A 13,687-nucleotide genomic window follows, 5' to 3' on the forward strand; every position below is an offset into this window, starting at 1 on the left:
AAAAAAGAGCCCTGTAGATGGCGCCTTTTTGCACAAAAACCTATTGTGCAAAAATGGAGCCTCGTTAATTCTGCAAATGAAGTGCAGCGATATTCCACGCTTTGCCTCATTTGCATATTTTTTGCGCAGGAGGAGGCAGTGTACGCATAGCCCTGATTTTTAAATATTTCCACTATGGCCAACTGCTGTCTCACATAAGCTGAGTGACATCCCACTACAGATAGACCAGGAGTCCAGTGCTGCAGGTTTTCAGTAGTCAGCCAGATTATTAGCCTTCTTTCAACTAAGCCAGACTTTGAGGGTCATGTCTACCCCCCTCATCCAAAGGCAGCAGATCCCTAAATTCCAGGCCTGCCATCTCTCCAGTCCATCAGCTGAGTGGGTTCTTGGAGCTTGAGCTGTTTAATTAAGGTATAGACACTTGGCTTTGGCACCTTCCCCTCCTTTCAGGGTCCTAGAGCCAAGGCACCAGCCCAAGCCTGAACATCCACACAGCAATTAAACAATCCCTTAGCCCGAGTTCCACAAGCCCAAATCAACTGGAAGAGGTGAGCTGCAAGTGTTGAATTGCAGTGTAGACATACCCTGAAAGGCAAATGGCCTCCAACCCCACCACAACTGAATAGTTGCCTGAGTGCCTACAGCTGACAAAGACCCTCCCAAGAATGCATCTTAATTCCATTAAGATTTGGATTAAGAAATGAATGTTAATTATTTTAGCTCATTGCTTCAACAACTGTTAACTTCTTCAATCTACTTTTACCATAGTAAGGCTTTTGATACCGTCTCACATGATTGTTTCATAAACAAACTATGGAAATACAACCTATATGGAGTTACTATAAGGTGGGTTCATAACTGGTTGGATAACCATTCCCAGAGAGTAGTTATCAGTAATTCACAGTGTGATGAGTTTTTACGGGTGCGAGCACCTCGCTCCCCCCCCCCCCAGCCGATCGCGGCCCTGTCCGGGGAGGGACGGGGCCCAGCGAACCCACCGTCTGTACTTGGCTCTTCGGCCTCCCCTGCCGGGGTCCTAGTAGTGGCTTCTGGTTGCGGGGGCAATCACCCCTCAGCCCCCAAGGGACTGAGGGGGCTCGGCGGCCCCTTCATCAGCCTCTCCCCCTCTCTCGGTTTGGACGGGGAGAAGAGGGTTGTTGTGGAGGAAAGGGAGTGGGGGACCTGGGCCCTCCCTCACCTCCGGGTCCCAGCCCGAGGCCCTAAGCGGAGGTCGGCGACCTGTAGTCGCCCTCCACGGCGGACGGGGCTGCGGCCCTCAACTCGTCCGCCCACGGGCGCCAAAAGGGTCCCGCCTCGGGCTCCTTCCACTCCCCCCTGCCTTGCTCCGCTGGAGGAACAAGGTTGGGATCACTCACCCCGCCGAAGTCGTCGAGCGTGTCCCAGGGCGAGCCGCCAGCTGCCGAGCCCGTCTCTCCGGGTTGCCCCAAGGGCTGGGGGTTTGGTGCTCCTGGACGCCAGGGTGCCTGCCGCTGCACTCTCCCCATTCTTGCCGGTTCGCTTCCGGCCTTTATGGTCCCCGAGGGATGACGTCGGGGCGGTAAGCTCCGCCCCCCCCGCGCCTCTCCCTTCGCGGCTGCCCCGGCGTACTCCCGGGTCCTCTGCTGGAGCGTCAGCCGGGGCGGCAGGGGCGGCCGCTTCCTGGCCGCTCATGTTCGGCCCCGCCTCCCGCTCCCGGCTCCGGCCGGCGCTGCGGGGCGTCCGGGCCGCCGCGCCGGTGTGTTCGCCCATTGCGGCGGCTGCTTTTCCCGCTGCGGGGGGGGGTTCCCCCACGGGTTCGAGTGCGGACCCCACCGGGTCCGTCACACACAGCCATAGAGATCAGTTCTGAGTAGGGTTGCCAGGTGTCTGGTGTCCTACTAGACAGTCTGGTATTTGCACTCTCTGTCCAGTAAAAAAAAATCAGACAATACCGGACACATGCAGTGTCCAGTATTCTCTGATTTTTCCAGCTGGGCACCAGACGGAAGTCTGATGGGGGAGGGAGGAGTGGCCCCTGCCCCCACCAGGCTTCTGACGCGACCAGAGGCTCCCAGCGGTGATCGCCACCCCGCCTCCTAGCTGAAACTCCCAGGCTGGGAGGCGGGGCTGCGATCAGCGCTGGGAGCCTCTGGTCGTGTCAGAAGCCTGGCAGGGGTGGGTGGAGTAGCTGGGAGGCGGGGCGCGATTGGGGGCTGGGAGCCTTCAGCTGGTTGTGTCTGGCCTAGGAGTGATGCCTTAGGTAGGAGAAGGAGAAGCCCTGTCCCTGAGTGCTGTTCAAGCACGGTGTGGAGCTGAAGTCCAGGACAGAAGTGTGGAGCCGTAGTCCAGGACAACCACAGGTGCTTTGTGGTTGTTTAGGCGCTTTCCATGGGCTCTCAGCCAAAACTGAGTGGGGTGGAATTCCCGCTTCTTCCCATTGGGACACCCAAAGACGTGGCTATGGGGAAGTCACCTGCCTACCCATGGTTGCTCCATAGGGTTGCCAGGTGTCCGATATTCACCCGGACAGTCCAGTATTTTTGCCTCCTGTCCGGTAAAAAAATTCAGAGTATACTGGACACCTGAGATGTCCGGTATTTTCTGAATTTTTCCCTGGCCAGGAGGCGAAAATGCCGGGCACCTGGCAACCCTACAAACACTCAGAGCCCAGCCTCCCTGAGCCTTCCTCTGGCTCCAAACACCCCCAGCCTCCATGCTTATCTGGTTCCCCAAGGCTGCCAGCACAAAATGGCTGCCGGCCAAAAGATCTAGGGGAAGCAATGCTTCTCCTGGGCCTTAGTGCTCAATTTCTCCCCTGTTCCCATTCCTGCACTCTTAAAGGCGACATGCTGTTTTATTTTAATTTTTTTTTTTGGCTTAATAAGTCCTTGGAGTCCTTTTTTGCTCAACAACTTTGGTCTCCCTCCCCCTTTCCCCCCCCCTTCAACAGAATTTTTTCCCAGTGTTTTTTTTTTTGCGGGGGAGGGGGGGGTTCAGTATTTTTGTTTCAACCATCTGGCAACCCTGGTTCTGAGTATGGTTCTGCTCAATATCTTCATCAATGATTTAGATAATGGCATTGAAAATACACTTGTAAACTTTGTGAATGAGATCAAGCTGGGTGGGTTGCAAGTGCTTTGGAGGATAGGACTATAATTCAAAATGACCTGGACAAATGGAGAAATGGTCCAAAGTAAATAGGATGAAATTCAATAAGGACAAATGCAAAGTACTCCACTTAGGCAGGATCAATCAGTTGCACACATACAAAATGGGAAATGACTGCCTAGGAAAGAGTACTGCAGGAAGGGATCTGGGAGTCATAGTAGACCACAAGCTGAGTCAGTAATGTAACACTTGCAAAAAAAGTGAACATCACTCTGTATTAGCAGGAGTGTTGTAAGCATTACAAGACAAGAAAAATAATTCTCTGCTCTATGTTGATTAGGCCTCATCTGGAGTATGTGTCTATTTCTGGGTGACACATTTCAGGAAAGATGTAGACAAATTCAGAGAATAGCAACAAAAATTATTAAAGGTCCCAGGACACATGAGCTAAGAGGGAAGACTGAAAAAACTGGTTTTGTTTAGTCTGGAAAAGAAAACACTGAAAGGGGACATGATAACAGTTTTCAGCAATATACAAGGCTTTTACAAGAAGAAGGTTAAGTTTAGGCCATTCGTGTGCATTTATGATTTTTTAGTTTGAAGTTATGAGTATTGGCTATGTACACAGGTCTAGTGAAGGGACCCACTAATTATGTGACTCTTCTGGCCTAACCTGGTCCATGAAGGCTGTACTGCTTTATATGGATAATAATGCTTCATGGAATCCTCCTTCCAGTCCTCACAACCATTGTGCAATTGTCTTACACAGAGCCACGATAAGGCAGGGACCAGATAATTACCAACAGATTAAGAAAATAAAGCTGCCTCCCTATTAATAGTTAAATAAGTGTAACTGCTAATACACTGAAATGTGCTTTTGAGGGAAACATCAAATCAGCAGTATTATCAGATACTTTACTTCCAAGAGTCTTATAAAGCTTGTAGTTAGAGTTATTGCTTGTGAAGGGGCTGCAAGATGTGGATGATCACAATAATATGGGTAAGGGAAAAATGTCTCATTCAGAAATGTAATATAATTTACACTGAAGTGATCATGTAACACCAGACTTGAGACAACGTATCTCTCTCTCTCTCTCTCACACACCACACACACCCACACCCACACACACACAGGCCCACACACACACACACCTCCCCCCCCCCAAGGCCCTTATTTCTCTTGTACTAACAGCAGACATGGTAAGTCTGCTTGATCCAGTATCAAGTTATGTATGCGGTTATGTAACTGAAAAAAAGAGGCTTTCTGTTTGCTGTATCCTAAACCTTGAAATGTATAAGAGGTTTGTGCTTGCTGAGACACTATTGTGTGTTTTCTTGTTGATAGTTTCGGAAAGAGTCATTTTTGTGCTCTCTTAAAGACTTTATATTTGTTTTCACTCTGTATTTTCCTAATCAGACAGTTTGCAAGACCGTCCCTACCAATATGCAAAATACACAGCTAAGTAGGGCACCACATTCTGTGGTGCTCCATACAGCTGTGTGCTATGTATGGGGTGGTGCTGGCTCTGATGGGTAGCACCATCACCAGCCAGTTCAATTGCCAATCTCATTTTAGGTGGTCTCCTATAATCTGTTCCAATCTGTATTTAGTTTAGGTAGTGTTTCCCAGATCTGAAGAAGAGCTCTGTACATTTTGAAATATTGTACTTTCTCCCAACAAATAAACATTACCTCATCATTGCTAATCTCCAATTAGTCCAAGTGGAAATAGGTCTCTTTCTGCAAAACACACTACAGTAGACTTCTGATAATCCGGAACATATGGGATTTAGGTGGTGCCGGATTATCAGATATGCCGGACTATCAGGAGGTACTATAAGCAGGTTATATATATATATATATACTGTATACATTATATACTGTATATAAAGTGTTCCTAACCCTTTTTATTGTACATACTGTATACAGTATACTGTAATGTTTTAGTTTTTTTAAGCCTTTTTTACCCTTTTTGCTCAGTTCAGCTGCTGCTGCTGTTACCTTGTGACTCTTTTTTTGCCGAAGCTCACTCACTAGGCTCTTGCCATTTTGATGCCGGACTATCAGGAGTGCCGGACTATTGGATGCCGGACTATTGGAGTTTTGCTGTAGCTTAAAACACTCTGCTCCTTGTTGTTCTTTTGAAACCTGGCAAAGAGAAATGAAAAGCAAATGTGCACCTCACCAGCTCTTTTCTGGGCTTCTCTTGCCCTAACGGCATGAGAAGAAACACAATTTACCCTTGTGTCAATCAAGGGCGGCATTTTGCTGCCTATCACTGACAGCTACAAAGGGTAAGAAAAAGTTGTTTATTACAGGAAGTGACTAAATGCTTCCAAGCAGGAGTTGCTTTGTGATGGGCATTTTCCATAAGCTGTTCAGACCAGGGCTCGCGGAGATATTGTACTTAATTGCCCACTATGGTGGCAACCCCTCTCCCTTTCAGCCAGGAGCCGGCACCGGGTAACTGCGCACTCCACGAGGTGCGCTGCAGACCACGCCGTGCCGGGGCCTCGTGCAGCCGAGGGGAGAGAGCCTCTCGCTGCTCCCGCCAGTCCTGTGCAATCCCCGCCCTCACGTGCCGGGGCGGCGGAGCGAGGGCGGTGCAGTGCACAGAGCAATCCGACGCGCAAGGTCCGCAGCGCCTTCCCGACCTGTGCAGCGGGACATGGGCTGCTGCTGCCGCCACTGAGCGTGCTTGGCTAGGGGGACCATGGCTGTGAGGAAGGCAGCGCGACCGCGCTCTGCCGCAGGAAAGCTAGAAACATCTCTCCGCGGTAGGACAGGATCTCCCTCCACCCTTACCCGCTTGCTCCAGCGACCCTCCCAGCCGGCAGGCTGCCGCAGAGTTGTGGGGAGTCGCTGTTGTCAAGCAACCAACCAACCAGCGCTGCGTTTTACGCGGGCCGAGAGCCAGGTGCTCCCCGCGCCCAGCCCAGCTTCCCCCACGCTGCAGCGTCTGAGGGGCATCGCGCCCCTGCACTCGGGAGGTGAACGCGCCCTGGCGCTGCAGCCTGGGGATTGGCTTCTCCCGCCCGGGAGCGCCTGCTGCTGCCATGGAGAAGTTTTGGTTGTAGGCGCGTAGAGAAAGCAGGATCCGCTCACTCGCGGCTAGGCACAGAGCGAGGGAGGAGACGAAGCACTGCAATAAACACTGGGGCATGGGGGGAAGCTTTAAGGTCTTTCTAACCCTTTCGTGGTCGTGCCCGTAGTCATTTCCCTTCCTTCTGCTGCTGCGATTGTTTGTCCCAGCGCCCTGTCGGATGCACCGGGCACAAGGTTCCATTGCTTGCTGTGGTCTTGAGTGTGCTTCAGGCTACAGCTTGTGTGCGGGCCCCTTGTCTGTCCCGGGCGTTATGGCCAAGGGGTGACACGGGGCTCCCCACTGTGGTAGTTTATCATGGAGAACAAGGGAGTTATCTTTGGTTTTGGAAGTAGCTGACACCTGTCCCCTTACTTGTTTGATATCCTAGCAGAATGTGTGGAATGACATCAAAGGCAGCTGTCAATGGAGGGAAACAAAGCATAAGGCATCCCCAGAGAGAATATCTAACCTTTCTAAGAAATAGTGGTTCCAGCCAAGTTAGCAAGGTTTATTCTTCCCAGGTTTATTCTTCCCAGGATCAAAGGGGCATTAATCCACTAAAGACCTCAACCTAATGAGGAAGTGGTGTATTGTGCCTATACCTGGTACAGGTTGAGGTTGAGGGCTGCTACAAGCAGCTCAGGCTTCTGTACTGGATAGGGACTGGCTACTACAGAGCATTTTTTCCAGAAGAAACACTTGCAATGCATCTCTTTAAGATTCTTTAATGCACTGCCAGGAATGGCGGTGGTGAAGGTATGTCACTCACAGTGGCACCTAGTAACTGAACAATATAGTAGTTTTGCATGCTATTACAGGGTGGCAACAGTGGCAGGAGATGCCTCTGATAGAGACACTAAGAAAACATTTCTGGGGCTATCCATCTTTCCCAGGCCAAGAACAGGAGGACTGGGTTGAATGGAACTTAACTCAAAACTTGGAAGGAAAGAACAAAGTTTAGGTGAGACCCAGACATGTAGGCTTTTTGCTCTGCATCCTGTGTACCAGAGTTGGAGCTGTCATGTTATTCCATTTGATAAACAGAAGGCTGCAGCCCGGAGACACAGTCTAGGGATAGTAAGCCCATGTGGTCCTTTCCAGAAGGGGTGAGGATTGCAAAACCTGTCTGCAAAGAGGTCTACCACTCAAGACGTCTATCCTTAGCTTCCATGTTCCATATAGGAAACTCATTTGCCTTGAGCTAGAAAAATTGTTTGTGCTTTTCAGAGCTGCAGATGAGGCAGATTCAGCAAGCATACAAAGGGCCCAGTTCTGCTGTATTTACCATCATTAAAAGGAGTAGGAGCTGTAGAATTAGTCCCAGATCGTGATCATATAGTACTGTATAATAATTTCAGAAATCTAAGGAAAATCAACAACCTCATTATTGCCTAATGCCTAAACTAGGTGGGCTGTGTCTAGACTGGCCAGTTTTTCCGGAAAATCAGCCGCTTTTCCGGAAAAACTTGCCAGCTGTCTACCCTGGCCGCTTGAATTTCCGCAAAAGCACTGACTTCCTACTGTAAGAAATCAGTGCTTCTTGCGGAAATACTATTCTGCCCTTTGTGCAAAAGGGCCAGTGTAGACAGCTCAGATTTGTTTTCCGCAAAAAAGCCCCGATCGCGAAAATGGCGATCGGGGCTTTTTTGTGGAAAAGGGTATCTAGATTGGCACGGACGCTTTTCTGCAAAAAGTGCTTTTGCGGAAAAGCGTCCATGCCAATCTAGACGCAGCCGGTGGTGTCCGGGGGCAAGGTATGATTATATCCCAAACTGATGGTGTGCTCTAGCTTCTCGCTAACATTATCCATTGCCTTTTCCCATTTGTCAGCAATCAGAAGTGGAAGTTTGGAATGGGTAGCAAAATCTCCCTAACTTACTTCTGTTTTAGGAGGTAGGATTATAGCGTAGGAGTCAAGCAACCTGTTTTCTGTTCCTGGATCTGCTACCAGTTTCGTGTGTGGAAGCAAGACATCTCTTTCTTTTTCAGTCTCACCTTTCCCCATCTCTAAGAGGAACAGTAAAGCTTATCCTATGTAAAATGACTTGAGATGTATAGATGAAAAATGCTACGTAAGAGCAAAGTATTATTCATTTGTGTACTCTGATGTTGCCCCATACATGAATCCTTTCTGGCGTTCGTTCTGACAGCATTCTGAATGAGCTAAGGGAGTCGAAATCTGAAAACAAAGCTTCATTTCAACATGCCCAGACTTCGCGAGGAGGTCCCAGATTACAAGCTGCCTCTCCAGTTTCCTACAGCAGTCTTTTGGAAGAAGCAAAAGAAGAAAGCTCTTGGCTTCCAAAATGGCTAGTAAAAGAATTACTGAAAGGGCATCAGAAGAGTCACTCAGTAGGACTCATGGAGAATATATTGGAGCATGAAAGTTTTCAGCATCACACTGACTCTGCCAAGAGTCTGAGGAAAGAAAAGGTATTGTCAATGCTCTTGAGTTTGTCTCTCCTCTGGTATGCCTCCTTTGCAAATAGGATTTACCACACAGCTGAGGAGCCAGAAAGACAGAATCCTGGTTTTTCAGTGTGAATGTAATGATCTTAAGGAAAACTTAATTATGTACTGTGGGTAGAGTTTTTTAAAAGCCTGTTTAGGAACACGCTTGCCTTTAGATGCTGAGTTGTATGGCTAAATTATTGCACAATGAGAGGGATGCCAACTCATATGCAACCCAGCTGAAAATTTATCTGGCCATCTAAGCAATTGGAATATCAAAAGGCTCTCGATGCTGGCTCTGAAGTAGTCTGATCTGATGCAGAAACAGTTTTTTTTTTAATTTGATGTGCAAAAAGTAACCATTCAGTTGTAAGGTGCAAGTTGCCCAATGTGGGGATTGCTACTCAGGTACCTGAATTCCCTACATGCACTCCTATAATAAAGGCCTGCAAGTCTCATAAGCGTGATTGAGTGAAGGTTTGGGAGGGTGATACCTCTAATACTCAGCTGCACCAAGCCTCCAGTGAGCTAGTCTAAAAAACAGTGTAGCAAGTTGGGGAGTGTGATGGATGGGAGGAGTGTTGTCCTTTTCTAAACATCCCACCATTCAGTAACTAAAGGGTAAACATAGATACTTAGAAAGTGTTGGCAGGGAGCCAGGATACCCAATGGGAAGAAAGTGTTGAGATTTGAATTGAAAGGGAATCTGCTTGCTGTTTTTCTTTATGTGACGTTAAATCAGGAGCTGGGGCGGGAGCGGGAGGATGAATTGAACCTGGCAGGGATACCATGCCTAAAAAAAGGAATACTTGGGCCTAGAATCGTACTGGACTTTGGAAGTATGGCTATGTGAGTAGACAGGCAGGCTACGTCTACACTGGCCCCTCTTCCGTAAGGGGCATGTAAATTTCAAGAGTCGTCGTAGGGAAATCCGCGGGGGATTTAAATATCCCCCGCGGCATTTAAATAAAAATGGCCGCCGCTTTTTTCCGGCTTTTAAAAAAGCCGGAAAAGAGCGTCTAGACTGGCCCCGATCCTCCGGAAAAAGCGCCCTTTTCCGGAGGGTCTTATTCTTACTTCAAAGTAAGAATAAGACCCTCCGGAAAAGGGCGCTTTTTCCGGAGGATCGGGGCCAGTCTAGACGCTCTTTTCCGGCTTTTTTAAAAGCCGGAAAAAAGCGGCGGCCATTTTTATTTAAATGCCGCGGGGGATATTTAAATCCCCCGCGGATTTCCCTACGACGACTCTTGAAATTTACATGCCCCTTACGGAAGAGGGGCCAGTGTAGACGTAGCCGCAATGTTTATTTAGACACAATCAGGTTATTTTCTTTGTTTTGTTGTTTGGTTAAAATTCTGTGCTGAGTCCATGTGCCCCCCCATACACTGTCCCTGGGATACAATTCTCTGTGTTTTAGTATGTTATTTTCTTAATTGCTTTAAAACACTTAGGAGTCAAGTATGTTTTACCAAGTATATCTTTGTGTTTTGTTAATAAAATAACCTTTTTTAAGGCTGTGATCTGATTCTTGTGTCCTTGAAGGTAATAGGAGGTCTGTGTATATTTGTCTAAGAGTGAACGGTTAGCTATCAGAGATTACCATTTGTTTTTTCAAGCTCTTTTGTGATAAAAGAGCTTGGGGTACCTCTCTGGAAGAAGGTCCCAAGTGATTTCTTCCTGGGTTCAGGCACTTGGGTAGTGGCAGCAACCTTTCCAAGGTCAGGTTATCTGTGACATTGGAGAGTTTTTAAGCAGAAACCTATAGAGGCAAGGTATTTTTCAGGTCTTTTGCGGACCGCCACATTCTGCATTTGAAGTTCCAGAGTGGGGAATAGCATTGACAGGGTGGAATATCAATTGCTGGAAGTTGTGCTGAGTAAGGGTTTGTCTACACTTGAAACACTAGAGGATAGAACTGTGTCATTTCAGTGTGGATGCTGCCTATGCTGACAGGAGAGGTTCTCCTATCAACATAAATAGCCCATCTCCTGGAGAGGTGGTAACAAAGCTGATGGGAGAATTCTTTCATCAATCTAGCGCTGTCTGTACAAGGACTGAGATTGACTTACCTATGCCATTCAAAGGTGTGGAGTTTTCACACTCCTGAGTGAGGCAGTTATGTGGATGTAACTTTCCGGTGCAGACCAGGACTAAGGACTGCAGAATTTAGTTCAAGACAAAGAAAAGTAGGGCAAATGTCACATTCTGGGGTGCTATCCAGACTGATGAAGAGCTGTCACCTTAAAACAGTGGTCACCAACCAGTAGATCAGGATCTACTGGTAGATCTTGGAGCCTCTGACAGGTGATTCTGACTGGTTTGGCCAAGAGGCTATCAAGTGCCTGAACTTCAGCTGTCTCTCTCCTCACTGCTGCGCAGCACCTGACCTTTGCTTTGCAGCTGCACCTCCCCTCCCCGGCTTGCTGGGCAGGTAAGGAAGAGGAGGGGGCACCGATGTCTGGGTGCCCTCTCTCCCAACCTTGTTACCATCTCTCCCTGTAGTCTATCTACACAGAATGAAGGGGGGCACAACAGGGCTTGCGATGGAGTTTGCAGGCTGCTTTTGAGAGTGGGGCAGGGGCAGGGTAGGGGTGAGCCTGCCTTAGCCCTACTGCACCACCACCCAGGAGCCACCTGTGGTAAGCATTGTCCAGCTGGAGCCTATATCCTGAACCCCTGTCCTAATCATAAACCCCCTCCTGCAGCCCAAGCTCCTGCCTCAGGCTTAGCTCAGAGCAACTCCAAATCCCTTATCCCAAGACCAGAGCCTGCACCCCAACCCTCTGCCCCTGCCTGATGAAAGGGAGGAAGGATAGGGGAGGACGGAGTGAGCTGGGGCAGGGCCTCGGAGAAGGGGCAGGAGAAGGGTCTGAGGTAGATCTGGATTGCAATTACATTCAAAAAAATGATTTTGTGTTTAAAAAGGTTGGAGATCACTGCCTTAAAACTTCCCTATTGGAGCTCTCTGCCTGGGACGCCCACGGTCAGCAGCAAGCATGCATTTTATGTCTATGTATTGGACAGCTCTTATCCAACATTTTGGATTCAGGAGCCTGCCTGAAATACCACAGACTTCTACTGGTCTTCACCAGCCTTGGTTAACAACATGTAAGGTGATGACATGCTCTTCCCAGCCCCATATTTCCCCCCAAATATGTGTTCAAAATGTCCAGCTCTGTCCTGGGACAATCAGGAATGTTACAGTTCATTGCTCTTTTAAAGAATCACTATCTAGCAGTTTATTTTAACTGGACTTACCAAACAGTTCAGTTCAAACATAGCACTGGATTGGTTTTGATTAAAAATAAAACAAGTGTATTTAATTCCAAACAGAGAGGTTTTAAGTGAGTACATGTATAAGGATTAAAGTCAAACATGGTTACAAGAGAAATAAAACTCAAATGTTTCCTAGTAATTAGAACTTAACAGTCTAGACTTGGTTCAAGATAAAATTCTTACCATATTTCCATCAAGATGCCTGATCAAACTCATGAGTCATGATCTATTCCTCATATTCAAAGGGCTGGTACCTTTATCGTCGTAGGTACAAGATAGATAACTTAGGTTTCTGTGCCCCTCTCTTTTGTAGTCCAATGACTCTTTGAAATGAATTCTTCTGAAGCATATCTCCAGAGAAGTCTATTTCTAGCTGTGAAGTAGGTGAAGTGGAGTTTGTCTTGAGGGAAGTGACCAGCTGTATTTTCTCCCACTGGGATTGGTTGCTAAAATGCAAATTACTTATTTTTGCCCCCTCCATGCACCTGAATGACATTAAACACATGATAGTCAATCTTTTCCCCACTGTGATAGTGCAAGGTTTGCTTTCACAAGTTGTTAGCTTGATGGGGCTGTTTATGTAAATGTAAATACATTCATATTGTCTATCAAAGTATTTTGGAAGTAACTGCCTAGTGGGGAAACCACATTCCTTCATCCAGGGTGAGAGAACTCTTCTTTAGCTGGAAGAACACATTTTAAGAATTATAATTTCTGTTTATGTCCATAACTTGGCATCAGTTCTTTGTATCTATATTGTGCAATGGAGATAAGCAGAACACTTCAATAGTCTATTTTATAGACCATCCACACTCGATAGGTGTGCCCTTGATAATATACCTGCGAAACTCATCAAAAAAGATCTTGACTTCCCTCCATTAGTTGAGGAAGTTAGGAAAGCCATCAAACTACTGAACTATTGTAAAGCATCTGGAAAGGTTGATTTCCCAGCAGAACTGTATAAAGTAGCAGGTCCAAAAGCTAATGAAGTGTTTCATGATATCTTAAGTATTTGGAAGGAAGACAAAATGCCACAACACTTCAAAGATGCTATTATTGTGTGTCTGTTCAAAAACAAAGGAACAAATTTGAGTGTGGAAAAAACAGAAGCATTGCTCTTCTATGTACAGAAGGGAAAATTCTAGCGCTCATTCTACTGAACAGATTCATTGTAAACATATATGAGAAAAATCACATATGAAATGCATTGTCGTTTCAGACCAAGTCATATGGACATGATCTTTGTTGTAAGACAGGTCCAGAAAAACGTTTAGAACAGAACATGACCTTTATGCAGTTTTCATTGATTTGACTGAAACTATGTAAACTAGACTGCTCAAGAAGGTTCATACAAATCATCTGTTTGTTCATGAGCATATGGCAGGCAGTACAAGTGCTCATCAGCAGTAACTTTTGTGATGCATTCAAAATTTTGAATGAGTGAAGCAAGCCTGCGTTCTTGCTCCAGGCAGTTCAGCTTGTTCTTTTCCTGTTTCCTCAACCATGCCACAAGTGATTTGGATGAGGCGATATACATCTGCTATCGAATTGATGGCTCCCTCTTTGATCTTTGAAGACTCATTACTAAGACCGAGACACTGGAGAGACTTCTTATTGAGGTACTTTTTGCAAATGACTATGCCTTGATGGCCTGTGGACATGGCAACCTTCAGGTCATCGTTTATACGTCTTCTGCATCATCCCAGCTCTTTGGAATTACCATCAGTTTTGGGAAGACAGAGGTCTTGTTCCAATCAGCACCTTATTCCAGTACCCCAGAGTCATTCA

The 13,687-nt window shown here is 47.1% G+C and overlaps 1 protein-coding gene across 1 annotated transcript in view; it reads left to right on the forward strand.

Moving 5' to 3' along the window:
* The first annotated feature begins 5,485 nt into the window (after positions 1-5,485).
* The window catches only part of LOC149525808 (cilia- and flagella-associated protein 337-like), a 59,733-nt gene continuing 51,531 nt past the window's right edge, over positions 5,486-13,687 (forward strand). Inside the window, 3 exon segments of the mRNA XM_089777662.1 lie at positions 5,486-5,864; positions 6,165-6,168; positions 8,323-8,605. Of these exon segments, the coding sequence (XP_089633788.1) occupies positions 5,801-5,864; positions 6,165-6,168; positions 8,323-8,605 (351 nt within the window). The 5' untranslated portion in view covers positions 5,486-5,800.

Source organism: Pelodiscus sinensis, chromosome 1 (genome assembly GCF_052426305.1).
Source record: "Pelodiscus sinensis isolate ZL-2025 chromosome 1, ASM5242630v1, whole genome shotgun sequence".
Classification (NCBI taxonomy): Eukaryota; Metazoa; Chordata; order Testudines; family Trionychidae; genus Pelodiscus; species Pelodiscus sinensis.